The sequence below is a fragment of the Oncorhynchus keta genome, chromosome 1 (genome assembly GCF_023373465.1).
Source record: "Oncorhynchus keta strain PuntledgeMale-10-30-2019 chromosome 1, Oket_V2, whole genome shotgun sequence".
NCBI classification, from domain to species: Eukaryota; Metazoa; Chordata; class Actinopteri; order Salmoniformes; family Salmonidae; genus Oncorhynchus; species Oncorhynchus keta.
Window position 1 is genome coordinate 91,138,046 of NC_068421.1, and position 25,626 is coordinate 91,163,671.

Genomic DNA, 25,626 nt, shown 5'->3' on the forward strand with positions numbered 1-25,626 from the left:
TTGAGAAAATGAACAACAAGCCAAAAGCATTAGAACAAAATCATAAATCTGCACACTGGTCTCCCAGGTACTATGTTAATTCAGGCAACGTTTTCAAACCCTAGTGTGATATAGCGCACTACTACTCAAGACCTACCCATCTTGGGTCGGCGTCTCTCCCCGGATGACGCGTAGCTTGCGGAGGAAGGAGAGAGAGACAAGGGCATAGGCTCTCTTGATGGTCAGGTTGCCTGTTATCTCCTCCAGTTGACCCAGGTTAGCCTCCAGCTCTGCGGCTATGTTATCTGATGTTGAAAGAGGAAACAGACAGACAACCAGTCAGGCAATCAATCAGTTAACCTCTGCTGCTATGAGAGGAAACAGTCAGTTTCCGCACCCCCAAAGACATATAATCAGCATAATAAAGACATCTCCATAAAAAAATCTGTCAGTTTAAGATAGATGTCTGTTTTGCATTGGATGCGTCTCAATCGCTCACTTCAGCTGACGGTCACACTTCCACATCTGCGGTGAAAGGTGACAGAGCTAGAGCGGTGTTTGTTATGACCCCTCTATGGAAAGGTGACAGAGCTAGAGCGGTGTTTGTTATGACCCCTCTATGGAAAGGTGACAGAGCTAGAGCGGTGTTTGTTATGACCCCTCTATGGAAAGGTGACAGAGCTAGAGCGGTGTTTGTTATGACCCCTCTATGGAAAGGTGACAGAGCTAGAGCGGTGTTTGTTATGACCCCTCTATGGAAAGGTGACAGAGCTAGAGCAGTGTTTGTTATGACCCCTCTATGGAAAGGTGACAGAGCTAGAGCGGTGTTTGTTATGACCCCTCTATGTAAAGGTGACAGAGCTAGAGCGGTGTTTGTTATGACCCCTCTATGGAAAGGTGACAGAGCTAGAGCGGTGTTTGTTATGACCCCTCTATGTAAAGGTGACAGAGCTAGAGCGGTGTTTGTTATGACCCCTCTATGTAAAGGTGACAGAGCTAGAGCGGTGTTTGTTATGACCCCTCTATGGAAAGGTGACGGAGCTAGAGCGGTGTTTGTTATGACCCCTCTATGGAAAGGTGACGGAGCTAGAGCGGTGTTTGTTATGAAAGGTGAGACTCTCACAACCACGTTCATGTCGGTTTGTTTTGCTCTAGACATGTCTGAAGATCCTCGGTACCAGTTCAAAAACAATGAATGGAAGTATATATGGAGACTGTTTAGTGCCAAAAATAAGGGGTTAAACACTGCAAAAACAATGAATGGATGTATATATGGAGACTGTTTAGTGCCAAAAATAAGCAGTTAAACACTGCAAAAACAATGAATGGATGTATATATGGAGACTGTTTAGTGCCAAAAATAAGGGGTTAAACACTGCAAAAACAATGAATGGATGTATATATGGAGACTGTTTAGTGCCAAAGATAAAGAGTTAAACACTGCAAAAACAATCATGATCTTTCTAATATCGCTCAGATAAAGGACAGACACTTCAGAACAAACTTTGTTTATATATATATTTTTTTTGGGGGGGGGTTACTATCTGGTCCATGTAGTGAATCTGTTATTCAAAGTGTTTGTATGGGATAAAAGCAGTAAGGCCAAACAAAAATGATCCCCCAAAAATTGCAATTATTATTATTATTATTATTATTCTTTTTACTTCAAGAGGTCTTAAAATTCAAAATCAAATACCAAAATGATCCTTGGTATGACCTGGGGCGGCAGGTCGCCTAGAGTTATTATTACCTTATTCTAAAATTTATTAAATTGTTTTTTTCTCCCCCTCAATACCCCAAAACGACAAAGTAAAAAACAGGATTTTGTTTCAAAACAAATATTTAAAAAAAAAAATGAAATATCACATTTACCTTCAGTTAGTATTCAGACCCTTTACTCAGTACTTTGTTGAAGCACCTTTGGCAGCGATTACAGCCATGAGTCTTCTTGGGTATGACGCCACAAGCTTGGCACACCTGTATTTGGGGATATTCTCCCATTCTTCTCTGCAGATCCTCTCAAGCTCTGTCAGGTTGGATGGGGAGCGTCGCTGCACAGCTATTTTCAGGTCTCTCCAGAGATGTCCGATTGGATTCAAGTCCGGCCACTGGCTGGGCCTCTCAAGGACATTCAGAGACTTGTCCCAAAGCCACTCCTGCATTGTCTTAGCTGTGTGCTAAGGGTCATTGCCCTGTTGGAAGGTGAACCCACGCCCCAGTCTGAGGTCATGAGTGCTCTGGAGCAGGTTTTCAGCTGTACTTTACTCCGTTCATCTTTCCCTCGATCCTTAATAGTCTCCCAGTCCCATCCGCTGAAAAACATGACCACGGGGGCCTCCCTAGTGGCACAGTGGTCTACGGCACTGCATCGCAGTGTTAGCTGTGCCACTAGAGATTCTGGGTTCGAGTCCAGGCTCTGTCGCAGCCGGCCTGTGACTGGGAGATCCACTGGGCGGGCGCAGGGATGTCATTGTCCCATTACGAACAAGCGATTCCTGTGGCTGGCCGTGCACACTGACACGGTCGCCAGGTACACAGTGTTTCCTCCGACACATTGGTGCGGCTGGCTTCCAGGTTAAGTGGGCATTGTGTCAAAAAGCAGTGAGGCTTGGTTGGGTTGTGTTTCGCAGGGCGTCCATCTCTAGGAAGATTCTTGGTGGTCCCAAACTTCTTACATTTGGCCACAATTGGCCACTGTGTCCTTGAGGAACTTCAATATTGCAGACATGTTTTGGTCCCCTTTCCCAAAATGGTGCCGCGACACAATCCTGTCTCGGAGCTCTACGGCTAATTCCTTCAACCTCATGGCTTGGTTTTTTTCTCTGACATGCAGTGTCAACTGTGGGACCTTATATAGACAGGTGTGTGCTCCTTTCCAAATCATGAATTTAATCACAGGTGGACTACAGTCGAGTTGTAGAAACACCTCAAGCATGATCAATGGAAACAGGATGCACCTGAGATCAATTTCGAGTCTCATAGCAAAGGGTCTGAATACTTACATAAATAAGTAAAAACAAATATCTGGGGTGTTGTGTGTCGATTGACGTGGGAAAAATGCTAATCCATTTTAGAACAAGGCTGTAACGTAACAAAATACAGAAAAAGTGAAGGGGTCTGAATACTTTCCAAATGCACTGTATATATCTCCCCCGGTTTAGACCAGGCTTAGACTGTAATGGGTTAACCATGCTGCTATGAGAGGAAACAGTCAGTAAGCCAGTTAGTTAACCTCTGCTTCTATGTGAGTAAACTGTCAGGCAGTTAACCTCTGCTGCTATATTGACTGAGGTAGCGAGAGGAAACAGACAGTTAGTTAACCTCTGCTGCTATATTGACTGAGGTAGCGAGAGGAAACAGACAGTTAGTTAACCTCTGCTGCTATATTGACTGAGGTAGCGAGAGGAAAGAGTCAGTTAGTTAACCTCTGCTGCTATATTGACTGAGGTAGCGAGAGGAAAGAGTCAGTTAGTTAATCTCTGCTGCTATATTGACTGAGGTAGCGAGAGGAAACAGACAGTTAACCTCTGCTTCTATGTGAGTAAACAGACAGTCAGTTAACCTCTGCTGCTATATTGACTGAGGTAGCGAGAGGAAACAGACAGTTAACCTCTGCTTCTATGTGAGTAAACAGACAGTCAGTTAACCTCTGCTGCTATATTGACTGAGGTAGCGAGAGGAAACAGAGTCAGTTCAGATAGTGATTGAGGTGAGTTTGAATATAAAGCATATCAATAGAGTCTGTTAAGTGACCAAATTATATATTGGGTTGTGAGGGGGGTAGGTAGGGAGGGTGGTTGGTAGTGAGGGTGGGTGGGTGGTAGTGAGGGTGGGTGGGTGGTAGTGGGGGTGGGTGGGTGGGTGGTAGTGAGGGTGGGTGGTAGGTAGTGAGGGTGGGTGGTAGTGAGGGTGGGTGGTAGTGGGGGTGGGTGGGTGGTAGTGAGGGTGGGTGGTAGGTAGTGAGGGTGGATGGTAGTGAGGGTGGTTGGTAGTGAGGGTGGATGGTAGTGAGGGTGGATGGTAGTGAGGGTGGATGGTAGTGAGGGTGGATGGTAGTGAGGGTGGATGGTAGTGAGGGTGGTTGGTAGTGAGGGTGGATGGTAGTGAGGGTGGATGGTAGTGAGGGTGGATGGTAGTGAGGGTGGATGGTAGTGAGGGTGGTTGGTAGTGAGGGTGGTTGGTAGTGAGGGTGGGTGGGTGGTAGTGAGGGTGGGTGGTAGTGGGGGTGGGTGGGTGGGTGGTAGTGAGGGTGGGTGGTAGGTAGTGAGGGTGGGTGGTAGTGGGGGTGGGTGGGTGGTAGTGAGGGTGGGTGGTAGGTAGTGAGGGTGGATGGTAGTGAGGGTGGTTGGTAGTGAGGGTGGATGGTAGTGAGGGTGGATGGTAGTGAGGGTGGATGATGGTAGTGAGGGTGGATGGTAGTGAGGGTGGATGGTAGTGAGGGTGGATGGTAGTGAGGGTGGATGGTAGTGAGGGTGGATGGTAGTGAGGGTGGTTGGTAGTGAGGGTGGTTGGTAGTGAGGGTGGGTGGTAGTGAGGGTGGGTGGTAGTGAGGGTGGATGGTAGTGAGGGTGGATGGTAGTGAGGGTGGATGGTAGTGAGGGTATACTGTACTTACTTCCTCCACGGATCTTGATAACCAGGCTACCGTTGAGCACAGTGCATCCTCTAAGAGCCTGGGCTGCTGTCACAGAGTCTACGATCTTCACTCCCGAACACATCTTAGGACACAGGCCCGCGCACGGAGTACAGTTCAACCTGCAGAGAGGGAAACACACACAGGTTACAGGCCCGCGCACGGAGTACAGTTCAACCTGCAGAGAGGGAAACACACACAGGTTACAGGCCCGTGCACGGAGTACAGTTCAACCTGCAGAGAGGGAAACACACACAGGTTACAGGCCCGCGCACGGAGTACAGTTCAACCTGCAGAGAGGGAAACACACACAGGTTACAGGCCCGTGCACGGAGTACAGTTCAACCTGCAGAGAGGGAAACACACACAGGTTACAGGCCCGTGCACGGAGTACAGTTCAACCTGCAGAGAGGGAAACACACACAGGTTACAGGCCCGCGCACGGAGTACAGTTCAACCTGCAGAGAGGGAAACACACACAGGTTACAGGCCCGCGCACAGAGTACAGTTCAACCTGCAGAGAGGGAAACACACACAGGTTACAGAACATTGTCACACCCTTTACACATGGCAGTGTCACCTCACGATATGCTCGCTCATAAGGAAATGTTACTTCATCCAAGCAAAGGAACTCTATATAACTGTGTAGTCTGTGTGATTCAAATCAGTGCTGTCAAAGTTTGAGATAATCCTCGCGAGAAGCCCGACCGGTTTGTTCTTACAGCCCCACGTCACTTCCTTATCCAACAGGTGAACAACGTCCCCGGAACAGGAACACTTTCTCTTGTCACCTCTAAATCAAAACGCCTTGAAATGTTTGTGTCGGCCCCATCTCACAGGAATGGAACGGGATGGAAGGACCGTTGCACTGGGACGAGTTGGCCCCTTTCCGGCTCTTCTGAAAGTACAGAATTTTACAAGAGGAGCGGACAAAAGTGTTGAAAAGAGGTTGAACTACACATCATGACCAAAAGTATGTGGACACCTGCTCGTCTATCTCATCTCATTGTCATGCTGAAACAGGAAAGGGCCTTCCCCAAACTGTTGGCATTGTCATGCTGAAACAGGAAAGGGCCTTCCCCAAACTGTTGGCATTGTCATGCTGAAACAGGAAAGGGCCTTCCCCAAACTGTTGGCATTGTCATGCTGAAACAGGAAAGGGCCTTCCCCAAACTGTTGGCATTGTCATGCTGAAACAGAAAAGGGCCTTCCCCAAACTGTTGGCATTGTCATGCTGAAACAGGAAAGGGCCTTCCCCAAACTGTTGCCATTGTCATGCTGAAACAGGAAAGGGCCTTCCCCAAACTGTTGGCATTGTCATGCTGAAACAGGAAAGGGCCTTCCCCAAACTGTTGCCACTGTCATGCTGAAACAGGAAAGGGCCTTCCCCAAACGGTTGCCACTGCACGATAACAGCAAGTCAATAACTGACTTGTTGGAAAGGTGGCATCGAATGACAGTGCCACATTGAAAGTCCCCGAGGTCTTCAGTGAGGCCATTCTACTGCCAATGTTTGTCTGTGGAGATTGCATAGCTGTCTGCTCGATTTTATACACCCGTCAGCAACGGGTGTAACCACACTGCACACTGCCCTAACCCATCTGGACAAGAGTAATACCTATGTGAGAATGCTGTTCATCGACTTCAGCTCGGCATTTAACACCATAGTGCGCTCCAAGCTCGTCATCAAGCTCGAGACCCTGGGTCTCGACCCCGCCCTGTGCAACTGGGTACTGGACTTCCTGACGGGCCGCCCCCAGGTGGTGAGGGTAGGTAACAACATCTCCACCCCGCTGATCCTCAACACTGGGGCCCCACAAGGGTGCGTTCTAAGCCCTCTCCTGTACTCCCTGTTCACTCACGACTGCGTGGCCATGCACGCCTCCAACTCAATCATCAAGTTTGCGGACGACACGACAGTGGTAGGCTTGATTACCAACAACGACGAGACGGCCTACAGGGAGGAGGTGAGGGCCCTCGGAGTGTGGTGTCAGGAAAATAACCTCACACTCAACGTCAACAAAACTAAGGAGATGATTGTGGACTTTAGGAAACAGCATAGGGAACACCCCCCTATCCACATCGATGGAACAGTAGTGGAGAGGGTAGTAAGTTTTAAGTTCCTCGGCGTACACATCACAGACAAACTGAATTGGTCCACCCACACAGACAGCATTGTGAAGAAGGCGCAGCAGCGCCTCTTCAACTTCAAGAGGCTGAAGAAATTCGGCTTGTCACCAAAAGCACTCACAAACTTCTACAGATGCACAATCGAGAGCATCCTTTCGGGCTGTATCACCGCCTGGTACTGCAACTGCTCCGCCCACAACTGTAAGGCTCTCCAGAGGGTAGTGAGGTCTGCACAACGCATCACTGGGGGGGGGGCAAACTACCTGCCCTCCAGGACACCTACACCACCCGATGTCACAGGAAGATCATCAAGGACAACAAGCACCCGAGCCACTCCCTGTTCACCCCGCTATCATCCAGAAGGCGAGGTCAGTACAGGTGCATCAAAGCTGGGACCGAGAGACTGAAAAACAGCTTCTATCTCAAGGCCATCAGACTGTTAAACAGCCACCACTAACATTGAGTGGCTGCTGCCAACACACTGACTCAACTCCAGTCACTTTAATAATGGGAATTGATGGGAAATGATGTAAAATATATCACTAGGCACTTTAAACAATGCTACCTAATATAATGTTTACATACCCTACATTATTCATCTCATATGTATACGTATATACTGTACTCTATCATCTACTGCATCCTTATGTAATAGATGTATCACTAGCCACTTTAACTATGCCACTTTGTTTACATACTCATCTCATATGGATATACTGCACTCAATACCATCTACTGCATCTTGCCTATGCCGCTCTGTACCATCACTCATTCATATATCTTTATGTACATATTCTTTATCCCCTTACACTTGTGTCTATAAGGTAGTAGTTTTGGAATTGTTAGCTAGATTACTTGTTGGTTATTACTGCATTGTCGGAACTAGAAGCACAAGCATTTAGCTACACTCGCATTAACATCTGCTAACCATGTGTATGTTACAAATAAAATTGGATTTGATAACAGTCTGGAGTCCTAGATTTGGCCATATATACACTATATACACTGGAGCCAGAAGTCTACCAAAGGTGAAATACTCAATTTATAACGAAAACCGTTGTGTGGTAATAAAGTAACAATATTATACTACAACTATTCAAGTAAATCTGTGTATTATATTATATATATACTAATACATGACTATATGGTATCAGTACACTTGATTCAAATTATTTTCTATATATTGGAGTCAAATTAGAGTCAACGTGTGTAGTGTCAGGGATTCCTGTCTGCTTGTACACCCAGAGGTAGGGCCTGGTCCTCAGGGTCCCTCTTACCACTCTGGACATGCGTTGGTAGTACCCAACTCGCTAATGATCATCAGGTCCAAATGGCCTGGTCCTCAGGGCTCTATTGTCCCTCCTACCACTCTGGACATGCGTTGGTAGTACCCAACTCGCTAATGATCATCAGGTCCGAATGGCCTGGTCCTCAGGGCTCTATTGTCCCTCTTACCACTCTGGACATGCGTTGGTAGTACCCAACTCGCTAATGATCATCAGGTCCGAATGGCCTGGTCCTCAGGGCTCTATTGTCCCTCCTACCACTCTGGACATGCGTTGGTAGTACCCAACTCGCTAATGATCATCAGGTCTGAATGGCTTGGTACTCAGGGCTCTATTGTCCCTCCTACCACTCTGGACATGCGTTGGTAGTACCCAACTCGCTAATGATCATCAGGTCTGAATGGCCTGGTCCTCAGGGCTCTATTGTCCCTCCTACCACTCTGGACATGCGTTGGTAGTACCCAACTCGCTAATGATCATCAGGTCTGAATGGCCTGGTCCTCAGGGCTCTATTGTCCCGCCTACCACTCTGGACATGCGTTGGTAGTACCCAACTCGCTAATGATCATCAGGTCTGAATGGCCTGGTCCTCAGGGCTCTATTGTCCCTCCTACCACTCTGGACATGCGTTGGTAGTACCCAACTCGCTAATGATCATCAGGTCCGAATGGCCTGGTCCTCAGGGCTCTATTGTCCCTCTTACCACTCTGGACATGCGTTGGTAGTACCCAACTCGCTAATGATCATCAGGTCTGAATTGCCTGGTCCTCAGGGCTCTATTGTCCCTCCTACCACTCTGGACATGCGTTGGTAGTACCCAACTCGCTAATGATCATCAGGTCTGAATGGCCTGGTCCTCAGGGCTCTATTGTCCCTCCTACCACTCTGGACATGCGTTGGTAGTACCCAACTCGCTAATGATCATCAGGTCCGAATGGCCTGGTCCTCAGGGCTCTATTGTCCCTCCTACCACTCTGGACATGCGTTGGTAGTACCCAACTCGCTAATGATCATCAGGTCCGAATGGCCTGGTCCTCAGGGCTCTATTGTCCCTCCTACCACTCTGGACATGCGTTGGTAGTACCCAACTCGCTAATGATCATCAGGTCTGAATGGCCTGGTCCTCGGGGCTCTATTGTCCCTCCTACCACTCTGGACATGCGTTGGTAGTACCCAACTCGCTAATGATCATCAGGTCTGAATGGCCTGGTCCTCAGGGCTCTATTGTCCCTCTTACCACTCTGGACATGCGTTGGTAGTACCCAACTCGCTAATGATCATCAGGTCCGAATGGCCTGGTCCTCAGGGCTCTATTGTCCCTCTTACCACTCTGGACATGCGTTGGTAGTACCCAACTCGCTAATGATCATCAGGTCCGAATGGCCTGGTCCTCAGGGCTCTATTGTCCCTCTTACCACTCTGGCATCAACGCAATGGAAAATCACATTAAACACTTATCATCAAAACAGTATGGTGCTTTAAAAAAAACTCACCACACTGTGTTTGATTCCATTTTGAAGAAATAAGTTCAACCTGAATGGAAAACATGGTGGTTTGTTTCAAAGCCTAAAACAACAAAATGGACAGCGCTTTCTAAAAGGGAGGATTCATAAAACAACTAAATGGACAGCGCTTTCTAAAAGGGAGGATTCATAAAACAACAAAATGGACAGCGCTTTCTAAAGGGAGGATTCATAAAACAACAACTAAATGGACAGCGCTTTCTAAAGGGAGGATTCATAAAACAACAAAATGGACAGCGCTTTCTAAAAGGGAGGATTCATAAAACAACAAAATGGACAGCGCTTTCTAAAGGGAGGATTCATAAAACAACAACTAAATGGACAGCGCTTTCTAAAGGGAGGATTCATAAAACAACAACTAAATGGACAGCGCTTTCTAAAGGGGAGGATTCATAAAACAACAAAATGGACAGCGCTATCTAAAGGGAGGATTCATAAAACAACAACAACATGGACAGCGCTTTCTAAAGGGAGGATTCATAAAACAACAACTAAATGGACAGCGCTTTCTAAAGGGGAGGATTCATAAAACAACAAAATGGACAGCGCTTTCTAAAGGGGAGGATTCATAAAACAACAAAATGGACAGCGCTTTTTAAAGGGAGGATTCATAAAACAACAACAAAATGGACAGCGCTTTCTGAAGGGGAGGATTCATAAAACAACAACTAAATGGACAGCGCTTTCTGAAGGGGAGGATTCATAAAACAACAACTAAATGGACAGCGCTTTCTAAAGGGAGGATTCATAAAACAACAAAATGGACAGCGCTTTTTAAAGGGAGGATTCATAAAACAACAACAAAATGGACAGCGCTTTCTGAAGGGGAGGATTCATAAAACAACAACAAAATGGACAGCGCTTTCTGAAGGGGAGGATTCATAAAACAACAACTAAATGGACAGCGCTTTCTAAAGGGAGGATTCATAAAACAACAAAATGGACAGCGCTTTCTAAAGGGAGGATTCATAAAACAACAACAAAATGGACAGCGCTTTCTAAAGGGGAGGATTCATAAAACAACTAAATGGACAGCGCTTTCTAAAGGGAGGATTCATAAAACAACAACAAAATGGACAGCGCTTTCTAAAGGGGAGGATTCATAAAACAACTAAATGGACAGCGCTTTCTAAAGCGAGGATTCATAAAACAACTAAATGGACAGCGCTTTCTAAAGGGAGGATTCATAAAACAACAACTAAATGGACAGCGCTTTCTAAAGGGGAGGATTCATAAAACAACTAAATGGACAGCGCTTTCTAAAGCGAGGATTCATAAAACAACTAAATGGACAGCGCTTTCTAAAGGGAGGATTCATAAAACAACAAAATGGACAGCGCTTTCTAAAGGGAGGTTTCATAAAACAACTCATTCAAAACACCCATATGAGTATTAGAGCTGATGCATAGGCATATATCTGAGCCCAAGCCCCCCCCCCCCCACAATTAAAATAATGGATTGTGCCCACCCCCCCGAATTAAAATAATGGATTGTGCCCACCCCCCCGAATTCAAATAATGGATTGTGCCCCACCCCCGAATTCAAATAATGGATTGAGCCATTATACAATTCATAGCTTACTAGATATTACACAGGGCAGAAAAAACACGTTTTAAAATGTATTTAAGATGTCTTTGGTACATAATTAGTCTAGCCTATACTCCATAATTAAACAAATTCAGAGCATAAGTTTGGGGCGGGCAGGTAGACTAGTGGTTAGAGCGTTGGACCGAAAGGTTGCAAGATTGAATCAGGTAGAAATCTGTCGTTCTGCCCCTGAACAAGGCAGTTAACCCACTTTTCCCCTGAACAAGGCAGTTAACCCCACTGTTCCCCTGAACAAGGCAGTTAACCCCACTGTTCCCCTGAACAAGGCAGTTAACCCCACTGTTCCCCTGAACAAGGCAGCTAACCCCACTGTTCCCCTGAACAAGGCAGCTAACCCACTGTTCCCCTGAACAAGGCAGTTAACCCACTGTTCCCCTGAACAAGGCAGCTAACCCCACTGTTCCCCTGAACAAGGCAGCTAACCCCACTGTTCCCCTGAACAAGGCAGCTAACCCCACTGTTCCCCTGAACAAGGCAGCTAACCCCACTGTTCCCCTGAACAAGGCAGCTAACCCCACTGTTCCCTGAACAAGGCAGCTAACCCCCTGAACAAGGCAGCTAACCCCACTGTTCCCCTGAACAAGGCAGCTAACCCCACTGTTCCCTGAACAAGGCAGTTAACCCCACTGTTCCCCTGAACAAGGCAGCTAACCCCACTGTTCCCCTGAACAAGGCAGTTAACCCCACTGTTCCCCTGAACAAGGCAGTTAACCCCACTGTTCCCCTGAACAAGGCAGTTAACCCCACTGTTCCCCTGAACAAGGCAGTTAACCCCACTGTTCCCCTGAACAAGGCAGTTAACCCCACTGTTCCCCTGAACAAGGCAGTTAACCCCACTGTTCCCCTGAACAAGGCAGTTAACCCCACTGTTCCCCTGAACAAGGCAGTTAACCCCACTGTTCCCCTGAACAAGGCAGTTAACCCCACTGTTCCCCTGAACAAGGCAGTTAACCCACTGTTCCCCTGAACAAGGCAGTTAACCCCACTGTTCCCCTGAACAAGGCAGTTAACCCACTGTTCCCCTGAACAAGGCAGTTAACCCCACTGTTCCCCTGAACAAGGCAGTTAACCCCACTGTTCCCCTGAACAAGGCAGTTAACCCCACTGTTCCCCTGAACAAGGCAGTTAACCCCACTGTTCCCTGAACAAGGCAGTTAACCCACTGTTCCCCTGAACAAGGCAGTTAACCCACTGTTCCCCTGAACAAGGCAGTTAACCCACTGTTCCCCTGAACAAGGCAGTTAACCCACTGTTCCCCTGAACAAGGCAGTTAACCCCACTGTTCCCCTGAACAAGGCAGTTAACCCCACTGTTCCCCTGAACAAGGCAGTTAACCCCACTGTTCCCCTGAACAAGGCAGTTAACCCCACTGTTCCCCTGAACAAGGCAGTTAACCCCACTGTTCCCCTGAACAAGGCAGTTAACCCCACTGTTCCCCTGAACAAGGCAGTTAACCCCACTGTTCCCCTGAACAAGGCAGTTAACCCCACTGTTCCCCTGAACAAGGCAGTTAACCCCACTGTTCCCCTGAACAAGGCAGTTAACCCCACTGTTCCCCTGAACAAGGCAGTTAACCCCACTGTTCCCCTGAACAAGGCAGTTAACCCCACTGTTCCCCTGAACAAGGCAGTTAACCCCACTGTTCCCTGAACAAGGCAGTTAACCCACTGTTCCCCTGAACAAGGCAGTTAACCCCTGTTCCCCTGAACAAGGCAGTTAACCCCACTGTTCCCCTGAACAAGGCAGTTAACCCCACTGTTCCCCTGACTGTTCCCCACTGAACAAGGCAGTTAACCCCACTGTTCCCCTGAACAAGGCAGTTAACCCCACTGTTCCCCTGAACAAGGCAGTTAACCCCACTGTTCCCCTGAACAAGGCAGTTAACCCCACTGTTCCCCTGAACAAGGCAGTTAACCCACTGTTCCCCTGAACAAGGCAGTTAACCCCACTGTTCCCCTGAACAAGGCAGTTAACCCCACTGTTCCCCTGAACAAGGCAGTTAACCCCACTGTTCCCCTGAACAAGGCAGTTAACCCCACTGTTCCCCTGAACAAGGCAGTTAACCCCACTGTTCCCCTGAACAAGGCAGTTAACCCCACTGTTCCCCTGAACAAGGCAGCTAACCCCACTGTTCCCCTGAACAAGGCAGCTAACCCACTGTTCCCCTGAACAAGGCAGTTAACCCCACTGTTCCCCTGAACAAGGCAGTTAACCCCACTGTTCCCCTGAACAAGGCAGTTAACCCCACTGTTCCCCTGAACAAGGCAGTTAACCCCACTGTTCCCCTGAACAAGGCAGCTAACCCACTGTTCCCCTGAACAAGGCAGTTAACCCACTGTTCCCCTGAACAAGGCAGTTAACCCACTGTTCCTAGGCAGTCATTGAAAATAAGTATTTGTTCTTAACTGACTTGCCTAGTAAAATAAAAGGTTAAATAAAGATCAAATTTAAAATAAATACAATTATAGTGAATTTGTATTTGAACAACCTAGTAAATAGGGCATTTTTATATATTTCCATAGTTAATAGTTTGACATGACCTTTTAGCTATAGAATCACTGTGCGTTTCCATCTCCTCCCCTCTCTCCTTCTTTCCTTTTTTCAAGGGGGCAGAGAGAGGGGCTGTCAACTGTTTAATTGAATTTGTTTCATTGTGAAACCATGTTACTATCGATGTTCTCGAACAGATTTCACTTGGTTTCCAAAATTAAGCACTGTAGCAGCAGGAACAGGGTTGGAGAGCCCATGGCATACAGAGTACTGGGTAGATGCAGGAACAGGGTTGGAGAGACCATGGCATACAGAGTACTGGGTAGATGCAGGAACAGGGTTGGAGAGCCCATGGCATACAGAGTACTGGGTAGATGCAGGAACAGGGTTGGAGAGCCCATGGCATACAGAGTACTGGGTAGATGCAGGAACAGGGTTAGAGGGCCCATGGCATACAGAGTACTGGGTAGATGCAGGAACAGGGTTGGAGAGCCCATGGCATACAGAGTACTGGGTAGATGCAGGAACAGGGTTGGAGAGCCCATGGCATACAGAGTACTGGGTAGATGCAGGAACAGGGTTGGAGAGCCCATGGCATACAGAGTACTGGGTAGCTGCAGGAACAGGGTTGGAGAGCCCATGGCATACAGAGTACTGGGTAGATGCAGGAACAGGGTTGGAGAGCCCATGGCATACAGAGTACTGGGTAGATGCAGGAACAGGGTTGGAGAGCCCATGGCATACAGAGTACTGGGTAGATGCAGGAACAGGGTTGGAGAGCCCATGGCATACAGAGTACTGGGTAGCTGCAGGAACAGGGTTGGAGAGCCCATGGCATACAGAGTACTGGGTAGATGCAGGAACAGGGTAGTAGAGCCCATGGCATACAGAGTACTGGGTAGATGCAGGAACAGGGTTGGAGAGCCCATGGCATACAGAGTACTGGGTAGATGCAGGAACAGGGTTGGAGAGCCCATGACATACAGAGTACTGGGTAGATGCAGGAACAGGGTTAGAGGGCCCATGGCATACAGAGTACTGGGTAGCTGCAGGAACAGGGTTGGAGAGCCCATGACATACAGAGTACTGGGTAGATGCAGGAACAGGGTTGGAGAGCCCATGGCATACAGAGTACTGGGTAGCAGGAACAGGGTTGGAGAGCCCATGGCATACAGAGTACTGGGTAGCTGCAGGAATAGGGTTGGAGAGCCCATGGCATACAGAGTACTGGGTAGCAGGAACAGGGTTGGAGGGCCCATGACATACAGAGTACTGGGTAGCTGCAGGAACAGGGTTAGAGGGCCCATGACATACAGAGTACTGGGTAGCTGCAGGAACAGGGTTGGAGAGCCCATGACATACAGAGTACTGGGTAGATGCAGGAACAGGGTTAGAGGGCCCATGACATACAGAGTACTGGGTAGATGCAGGAACAGGGTTAGAGGGCCCATGACATACAGGGTACTGGGTAGATGCAGGAACAGGGTTAGAGGGCCCATGACATACAGAGTACTGGGTAGATGCAGGAACAGGGTTAGAGGGCCCATGACATACAGAGTACTGGGTAGATGCAGGAACAGGGTTAGAGGGCCCATGACATACAGAGTACTGGGTAGCTGCAGGAACAGGGTTAGAGGGCCCATGACATACAGGGTACTGGGTAGCTGCAGGAACAGGGTTAGAGGGCCCATGACATACAGAGTACTGGGTAGATGCAGGAACAGGGTTAGAGGGCCCATGACATACAGAGTACTGGGTAGATGCAGGAACAGGGTTAGAGGGCCCATGACATACAGAGTACTGGGTAGATGCAGGAACAGGGTTAGAGGGCCCATGACATACAGGGTACTGGGTAGATGCAGGAACAGGGTTAGAGGGCCCATGGCATACAGAGTACTGGGTAGATGCAGGAACAGGGTTAGAGGGCCCATGACATACAGAGTACTGGGTAGATGCAGGAACAGGGTTAGAGGGCCCATGACATACAGAGTACTGGGTAGATGCAGGAACAGGGTTAGAGGGCCCATGACATACAGAGTACTGGGTAGATGCAGGAACAGGGTTAGAGGGCCCATGACATACAGAGTACTGGGTAGATGCAGGAACAGGGTTAGAGGGCCCATGACATACAGAGTACTGGGTAGATGCAGGAACAGGGTTGGAGGGCCCATGGCATACAGAGTACTGGGTAGATGCAGGAACAGGGTTGGAGAGACCATGGCATACAGAGTACTGGGTAGATGCAGGAACAGGGTTGGAGAGCCCATGGCATACAGAGTACTGGGTAGATGCAGGAACAGGGTTGGAGAGCCCATGGCATACAGAGTACTGGGTAGATGCAGGAACAGGGTTAGAGGGCCCATGGCATACAGAGTACTGGGTAGATGCAGGAACAGGGTTGGAGAGCCCATGGCATACAGAGTACTGGGTAGATGCAGGAACAGGGTTGGAGAGCCCATGGCATACAGAGTACTGGGTAGATGCAGGAACAGGGTTGGAGAGCCCATGGCATACAGAGTACTGGGTAGCTGCAGGAACAGGGTTGGAGAGCCCATGGCATACAGAGTACTGGGTAGATGCAGGAACAGGGTTGGAGAGCCCATGGCATACAGAGTACTGGGTAGATGCAGGAACAGGGTTGGAGAGCCCATGGCATACAGAGTACTGGGTAGATGCAGGAACAGGGTTGGAGAGCCCATGGCATACAGAGTACTGGGTAGCTGCAGGAACAGGGTTGGAGAGCCCATGGCATACAGAGTACTGGGTAGATGCAGGAACAGGGTAGTAGAGCCCATGGCATACAGAGTACTGGGTAGATGCAGGAACAGGGTTGGAGAGCCCATGGCATACAGAGTACTGGGTAGATGCAGGAACAGGGTTGGAGAGCCCATGACATACAGAGTACTGGGTAGATGCAGGAACAGGGTTAGAGGGCCCATGGCATACAGAGTACTGGGTAGCTGCAGGAACAGGGTTGGAGAGCCCATGACATACAGAGTACTGGGTAGATGCAGGAACAGGGTTGGAGAGCCCATGGCATACAGAGTACTGGGTAGATGCAGGAACAGGGTTGGAGAGCCCATGGCATACAGTGTACTGGGTAGATGCAGGAATAGGGTTGGAGAGCCCATGGCATACAGAGTACTGGGTAGATGCAGGAACAGGGTTAGAGGGCCCATGACATACAGAGTACTGGGTAGCTGCAGGAACAGGGTTAGAGGGCCCATGACATACAGAGTACTGGGTAGCTGCAGGAACAGGGTTAGAGGGCCCATGACATACAGAGTACTGGGTAGCTGCAGGAACAGGGTTGGAGAGCCCATGACATACAGAGTACTGGGTAGATGCAGGAACAGGGTTAGAGGGCCCATGACATACAGAGTACTGGGTAGATGCAGGAACAGGGTTAGAGGGCCCATGACATACAGGGTACTGGGTAGATGCAGGAACAGGGTTAGAGGGCCCATGACATACAGAGTACTGGGTAGATGCAGGAACAGGGTTAGAGGGCCCATGACATACAGAGTACTGGGTAGATGCAGGAACAGGGTTAGAGGGCCCATGACATACAGAGTACTGGGTAGCTGCAGGAACAGGGTTAGAGGGCCCATGACATACAGGGTACTGGGTAGCTGCAGGAACAGGGTTAGAGGGCCCATGACATACAGAGTACTGGGTAGATGCAGGAACAGGGTTAGAGGGCCCATGACATACAGAGTACTGGGTAGATGCAGGAACAGGGTTAGAGGGCCCATGACATACAGAGTACTGGGTAGATGCAGGAACAGGGTTAGAGGGCCCATGACATACAGGGTACTGGGTAGATGCAGGAACAGGGTTAGAGGGCCCATGGCATACAGAGTACTGGGTAGATGCAGGAACAGGGTTAGAGGGCCCATGACATACAGAGTACTGGGTAGATGCAGGAACAGGGTTAGAGGGCCCATGACATACAGAGTACTGGGTAGATGCAGGAACAGGGTTAGAGGGCCCATGACATACAGAGTACTGGGTAGATGCAGGAACAGGGTTAGAGGGCCCATGACATACAGAGTACTGGGTAGATGCAGGAACAGGGTTAGAGGGCCCATGACATACAGAGTACTGGGTAGATGCAGGAACAGGGTTAGAGGGCCCATGACATACAGAGTACTGGGTAGCTGCAGGAACAGGGTTAGAGGGCCCATGACATACAGAGTACTGGGTAGATGCAGGAACAGGGTTGGAGGGCCCATGCACACTCCTGAAACAGTGGTTGACGTGTGGGCTTGAAATAACCGGCGTAGCCTACGAGGCACGAGTGAAAAAAACTAACCAGTAGCCTCCATTCGCTATTCCCGAGTGCATAAGGATGACAGGTCTTTAACCCCCTGCATCCTGTTTCCTGTTCCTGACCATTTGATAAAACGGCTCAGTCTAAATCTAAATAAAGTGTTACATGTTTTAGTAAAGACAATATGAAATAGTTTGATGGGTGAAAATATGATCACTTGATGAGAGAACAGCGTGTGCAGACTGAGAACAAGGAACACACAGCAAGGTTGTTGTTTTTGACAACTTTCTCAAATCATCAATATTCCATAGTCGCCTCATGCAGCCCAAATGTGTTTTGGTTTGTAAGACATTCTAAAGTTTGTATAATTCACTACTAAAGTTGCCAAATAACTCTAAATCTACCTCATAGGACCCGTTTCAAATGATCACTTTTACTCTCAACATAACCACTTCATATGCACATAACGCTCCAGAATAGGAAAAAAATATCCTTTCTATTTTATTCAGCTAAGTTCAATTGTATTCTTCTTACTATAAAATCATAATATAAAATAATGTCAGGGGACTTATAAGCATATCTTGTCTGCTAAATGAACGAGCCTAAAAGCATGAAGCATAGCCAAATAACACACTGTAGGACCAACTCATATTCCATTCTTCTGAAATACATGTTCTTCAAATCATGTTTCTTTAGATCTGCCTAAAACAATACATTGATTTATTACATAGACGTTCCAAAGGCGATGCATTAAGTGGCATGTACGCGTGGAGGCCAGGAGATGCTAACTGTGTTTATGGTAATCAACGGTCAATTACCGCGAGACACTTTTCCTTTTTGCATGACAATAACCGGATGACAAAATGTCATGACCGCCACAGCCCTACCCAGAGGAACTTATTATCCATTTAAAGGAAACAAGTCCTCCAGACAGACCGAGCAGCTTTGGAGACGGCGCCTCAGCTCATTGATTAGGTCTGAAAGTGTCTTTCACCAGGACGACGGCAGCATGTGGATCACCTGTTGCTAGGGAACGCCAACTACAGTCCCAACTGTCTGTGAGTGGAGTTTTATTCACAACAAACGTCAACATAGAAATAAAAACAGAAGAGATTATACTTTTATGGGTCTGATTCCTTTGAAGCCATGGAATAACAACAGGGGATTAGACTATCAGTTTCTACAGTACGATCCCCAAGTACAGTAAACCCAATTAGGAGAATAATTCCTTTTTATGTTTAACAACTATCAAACAACACCTTGAAATAGAATGAAACATATTGAATGACTGCAGATCCAGGGATTTGTATAATTCTCTAAATTAATTTGATAATACATTAAATGAAGCCAAAGGCTTATGGGGGAATTAGATTATGTAATCGCCCTCATCTGCAGTAGCTTGCTGGGGGACCCGGGAGACTCTCTCCTGCCTCGTTAGTTTAGAGTTGTAACACATAGTCAACACAACATGGCTGGAGTACTAACCTCCTGTCCTACCGCTCCACAAGTGCAGTAAACCCAATTAGGAGAATAATTCCTTCTGATGCTTAACTACTATCGAACAACACATTGAAATATAATTTAAAATATTGAATAAGTGCAGATCCAGGGTCTCTCTCTGTGTGTGTGTCTCTGTCTCAAATAAAGGACAGAGAAAGAGGAAGCGAGTGAAAATCAGAGAAAGGCAAGTGAGAAGGACAGAGAGAGAGGAAGCGAGTGAGAGAGATAGGAAGCGAGTGAGAAGGGGAGAGAAACAGGAAGCGAGTGAGAAGGGGAGAGAGACAAGAAGCGAGTGAGAAGGGGAGAGAGACAAGAAGCGAGTGAGAAGGGGAGAGAGACAAGAAGCGAGTGAGAAGGGGAGAGAGACAAGAAGCGAGTGAGAAGGGGAGAGAGACAAGAAGCGAGTGAGAAGGGGAAAGAGACAGGAAGCGAGTGAGAAGGGGAGAGAGACAGGAAGCGAGTGAGAAGGGGAGAGAGACAGGAAGCGAGTGAGAAGGGGAGAGAGACAGGAAGCGGGTGAGAAGGGGAGAGAGACAGGAAGCGGGTGAGAAGGGGAGAGAGACAGGAAGCGGGTGAGAAGGGGAGAGAGACAGGAAGCGAGTGAGAAGGGGAGAGAGACAGGAAGCGAGTGAGAAGGGGAGAGAGACAGGAAGCGAGTGAGAAGGGGAGAGAGACAGGAAGCGAGTGAGAAGGGGAGAGAGACAGGAAGCGAGTGAGAAGGGGAGAGAGACAGGAAGCGAGTGAGAAGGGGAGAGAGACAGGAAGCGAGTGAGAAGGGGAGAGAGACAGGAAGCGAGTGAGAAGGGGAGAGAGACAGGAAGCGAGTGAGAAGGGGAGAGAGACAGGAAGCGAGTGAGAAGGGGAGAGAGACAGGAAGCGAGTGAGAAGGGGAGAGAGACAGGAAGCGAGTGAGAAGGGGAGAGAGACAAGAAGCGAGTACGAAGGGGAGAGAGACAAGAAGCGAGTGAGAAGGGGAGAGAGCAAGAAAGGGAGTGTGTAAGAAGGGGAGAGAGAGTGTGAGAGAAACGAAACGAGAGAGAGGAAGTGGTTGCGTAGTGGAAGTGTTTATGTGGTAGGGCTCAGTGAGTGCCTTCCTGCCTTCTCCTCTGATACAAAGAGCTGATCTGCCGAGCTCTGATTGCGTTGCCTTTCAGGAATTCATTCACAAAAACAGCCGCCGCAGAGCAGCCAGGGACCGAGTAAAAAGGAGACTCTCCAGTTCATTCACAAATAAGAAATAGTTTTTTTGTTTGTTGATGAGTGTTAAATTGAAGAAAAAAAATGGCCAGAGAAAGACAGGAAGCGAGAGAGGAGGACAGGAAGCGAGAGAGGAGGACAGGAAGCGAGAGAGGAGGACAGGAAGCGAGAGAGAAGGAAAGGAGGACAGGAAGCGAGTGAGAAGGGGAGAGATCAAGAAAGGGAGCGTGTACGAAAGGAAGTGGGAGAGAAATGGGGAGAAAGAGAGGAAGAGGTTGCGTAGTGGAAGTGTTTATGTGGTAGGGCTCAGTGAGTGTTTTCCTGCCTTCTCCTCTGATACAGAGAGCTGATCTGCCGAGCTCTGATAGCGTTGCCTTTCAGGAATTCATTCACAAAAACAGCCGCCGCAGAGCAGCCAGGGACCGAGTAAAAAGGGACTTTGCCAGTTCATTCACAAATGAGTACTCGTTTACATTTTTTTTTTATCCCCCTCAAAAAGAACATAATCCCGCTTCCAGTCTTGGCATCCCCTCCACATGTACGGTATCTGTTTTAGACATGAACTAAAAAAGGTCTTGTCCACCCACGCTCTAGTCTACAGCGCTCACACCTCAGTGTCACACTATTTAAGGCCTCTATCTCACCGTTAGCTGCTCATGTGGAAACAAATGGGAAAAAAATGGAGGGAGAGAAGGAGGACGGGAAAGGAACCGGGGTGAGAGGGGAGGCGGTGCGGGTTGTAGAGGGGGCTGAGAGGGGAGGCGGTGCGGGTTGTAGAGGGGGCTGAGAGGGGAGACGGTGGGTGTTGTGGGGGGGCCGAGAAGGGAGACGGTGCGGGTTGTAGGGGGGTGGCTGAGAGGGGAGACGGTGCGGGTTGTAGGGGGTGGCTGAGAGGGGAGGCGGTGCGGTGCGGGTTGTAGCGGGGGAGGGCTGAGAGGGGAGACGGTGGGTGTTGTGGGGGGGGTGCGCGAGAGTGGAGACGGTGGGTGTTGTGGGGGGGGGTTGAGGGGAGACTGTGGGTGTTGTGGGGGACGCATATAAGGCCCTCCCCCGCCATCCTTTCAGAAAAGCTGACCACGACTCCATTTTGTTGCTCCCAGTCTATAGACAGAGACTAAAACAGGAAGCTCCCGCGCTCAGGTCTGTTCAACGCTGGTCTGACCAATCTGATTCCACGCTTCAAGACTGCTTCGATCACGTGGATTGGGATATGTTCTACATTGCGTCCAACAACAACATTGGCGAATACGCTGATTCGGTGAGCGAGTTCATCAAGTGCATCGGCGATGTCGTACCCACAGCAACTATTAAAACATTACCAAACCAGAAACTGTGGATTGATGGCAGCATTCGCACAAAACCGAAAGTGTGAACCACTGCCTTTAACCAGGGCAAGGTGACCGGAAACCTGACCGAATACAAACAGTGTAGCTATTCCCTCCGCAAGGCAATCAAACTAGCTAAGCGTCAGTATAGAGACAAAGTAGAGTCGCAATTCAACAGCTCAGACACAAGAGGTATGTGGCAGGGTCTACAGTCAATCACGGATTACAAAAAGTAAACCAGCCCCGTCGCAGACCAGGATTTCTTGCTCCCAGACAGACTAAATAACTTCTTTGCTCGCTTTGAGGACAATACAGTGCCACTGATACGGCCCGCTACCAAAACCTGCGGACTCGCCTTCACTGCAGCCGACGTGAGTAAAACATTTAAACGTGTTAACCCTCGCAAGGCTGCAGGCCCAGACGGCATCCTCAGCCGCGTCCTCAGAGCATGCGCAGACCAGCTGGCTGGTGTGTTTACGGACGTATTCAATCAATCCTTATCCCAGTCTGCTGTCCTTACATGCTTCAAGAGGGCCACCATTGTTCCTGTTCCCAAGAAAGCTAAGGTAACTGAGCGAAACGACTACCACCCCAAGCTAAGGTAACTGAGCGAAACGACTACCACCCCTTAGCACTCACTTCCTCACTTCAAGGACCATATCATCTCCAGCCTACCTGACACCCTAGACCCACACCAATTTGCTTACCGCCCCAAAAGGTCCACAGACAACGCAATCGCATCCACACTGCCCTAACCCATTTGGACAAGAGGAAGACCTATGTGAGAATGCTGTTCATCGACTACAGCTCAGCATTTAACAACATAGTACCCTCCAAACTCGTCATCAAGCTCGAGACCCTGGGTCTCGACCCCGCCCTGTGCAACTGGGTACGGGACTTCCTAATGGGCCGCCCCCAGGTGGTGAGGGTAGGTAACAACATCTCCACCCCGCTGATCCTCAACACTGGGGCCCCACAAGGGTGCGTTGTGAGCCCTCTCCTGTACCCCCTTTTCACCCATGACTGCGTGGCCATGCACGCCTCCAACTCAATCATCAAGTTTGTGGACAACAATACAGTGGTAGGCTTGATTACCAACAATGACGAGACGGCCTACAGGGAGGAGGTGAGGGCCCTCGGAGTGTGGTGTCAGGAAAATAACCTCACACAACAAAACAAAGGAGATGATTTTGGACTTCAGGAAACAGCATAGGGAACACACCCCTATCCACATCGACGGGACAGTAGTGGAGAGGGTAGTACGTTTTAAGTTCCTCGGCGTACACATCACAGACAAACTGAATTGGTCCACCCACACAGACAGCATCGTGAAGAAGGCGCAGCAGCGCCTCTTCAACTTCAGGAGGCTGAAGAAATTTGTCTCGTCACCAAAAGCACTCACAAACTTCTACAGATGCACAATCGACAGCATCCTTTCGGGCTGTATCACCGCCTGGTGCAGCAACTGCTCAGCCCACAACCGTAAGGCTCTCCAGAGGGTAGTGAGGTCTGCACAACGCATCACCGGGGGCAAACTACCTGCCCTCCAGGACACCTACACCACCCGATGTCACAGGAAGGCCATAAAGATCATCAAGGACAACAACCACCCGAGCCACTGCCTGTTCACCCCGCTATCATCCAGAAGGCGAGGTCAGTACAGGTGCATCAAAGCAGGGACCGAGAGACTGAAAAACAGCTTCTATCTCAAGGCCATCAGACTGTTAAACAGCCACCACTAACATTGAGTGGCTGCTGCCAACACACGGACTCAACTCCAGCCACTTTAATAAAGGAAAATTGGTGTAAGAAATGTATCACTAGCCACTTTAAACAATGCCACTTAATATAATGTTTACATACCCTACATTACTCATCTCATATGTATATACTGTATTCTATACTATCTACTGCATCTTGCCTATGCCGTTCTGTACCATCACACATTCATATATCTTTATGTACATATTCTTTAACCCTTTACACTTGTGTGTTTAAGGTAGTTGTTGTGGAATTGTTCGGATAGATTACTCGTTGGTTCTTACTGCATTGTCGGAACTAGAAGCACAAGCATTTCGCTACATTCGCATTAACATCTGCTAACCATGTGGATGTGACATATAACATTTCATTTGAGTCCACCGCTGGCAGACAAAGTAGACTACTGTTCCCATGAGGCGCTAGTTTAGCAGCATGGATTACTGTTCTCATGTGCTAGCCAGTGTGTCCTAACCCCCTCCTGTATGTGCTAGCCAGTGTGTGCTAACCCCCTCCTGTATGTCCTAGCCATCATGTGCTAGCCAGTGTGTGCTAACCCCCCTCCTGTTTGTGCTAGCCATCATGTGCTAGCCAGTGTGTCCTAACGCCCCTCCTGTATGTTCTAGCCATCATGTGCTAGCCAGTGTGTGCTAACCCCCCTCCTGTATGTGCTTGCCATCATGTGCTAGCCAGTGTGTGCTAACCCCCCTCCTGTTTGTGCTAGCCAGCCTGTGCTTGCCATCATGTGCTAGCCAGTGTGTGCTAACCCCCCTCCTGTATGTGCTAACCAGCACCTTGACCCCTCCTCACACACCCAAAAAGTTTAGATGCCACTGACACACAGCAGTGGTTGAGAATTTGAGAGTTTGGCCTGGGGTCACGGTACACTGGATGAGCTATGTCAACTAGTTCCTTTCAAATTGAACTAAATGCTGCTAAATTAGAGGTTACATTTTATCAAAAGGTTCCAATACTTTACAAGAATCTGACAAAATCAGCTTGGTTTTCCACTGACTTTAAATTTGGCCCAGTGGAAAAACTCTATAATGAGCAGGGAAAGATTTTTTCTTCTTCCTCACGTGGAAAATCATAAATATATAAATGAACTTTTCTATCATAATGCAGCATAGAAAGAATAAATGTTAAAGTAGTTGAAGAAAACACATACACTCTCTGCTCCATTCTCATTGTGACCTTAAACTGATAGGAAAAACACCACTTCCTGGGGCCTGCCTGTCCTGAGCCTCATGGGAAAATCATTTAGGATGCAGGTTTTTAAAAAGAGAGTTTGTTTTGGGCTGCAGCCCTGAAAACCTCTGCACTTTGCAGACTGACTTGGGACCGCTGCAGTGCCTTCTGTGTTTCAAGGAAAGATGAGCAAATTCTTATTTTGTGCTTGTTGTCATGGATATTAAAAGGTGGAAAGGCGGAACGAACGCCAGGAAATGTCTAGAAAGCAGAGCGGCCTAGCAGCTGTGCTGACGGTTGGCGAAGAGAGAGCGAGAGATAGGATTGCACAGGAATTCCTCTGTCATTTACATGACATTTTAGTCATTTAGCAGACGCTCTTATCCAATTACTTACAGGAGCAATTAGGGTTAATTGCCTCGCTCAAGTGTACACCGACAGATTTTTCACCAAGTCAGCTTTGGGATTCAAACCAGCAACCTTTCGGTTACGCTCTTAACCGCTAGAGGCTACTTGCCGCCCCTCATAACTCCTGATGACTGACTTCAAGCCTAGCTCAAGAAACTATAGCATGTAGCAAGTGTCTCGCCATCCCAGCACTCTCTGCCCCAGCCTCCACTCCGGTCACAGCCTCTGCCCCAGCCTCCACTTCGGTCACAGCCTCTGCCCCAGCCTCCACTCCGGGCACAGCCTCTGCCCCAGCCTCCACTCCGGGCACAGCCTCTGCCCCAGCCTC

The 25,626-nt window shown here is 48.6% G+C and overlaps 1 protein-coding gene across 1 annotated transcript in view; it reads right to left on the bottom strand.

The window, feature by feature from the left end:
* LOC118377063 (insulin receptor-like) overlaps positions 1-25,626 on the bottom strand; it is a 101,392-nt gene that overhangs the window by 59,487 nt on the left and 16,279 nt on the right. The window contains exons 3-4 of the mRNA XM_052524580.1: positions 4,595-4,734; positions 137-284 (exon numbers count right to left, since the gene is read on the bottom strand). Coding sequence (XP_052380540.1) covers positions 137-284; positions 4,595-4,734 — 288 coding nt within the window. The remainder of the gene's footprint in view (positions 1-136; positions 285-4,594; positions 4,735-25,626) is intronic.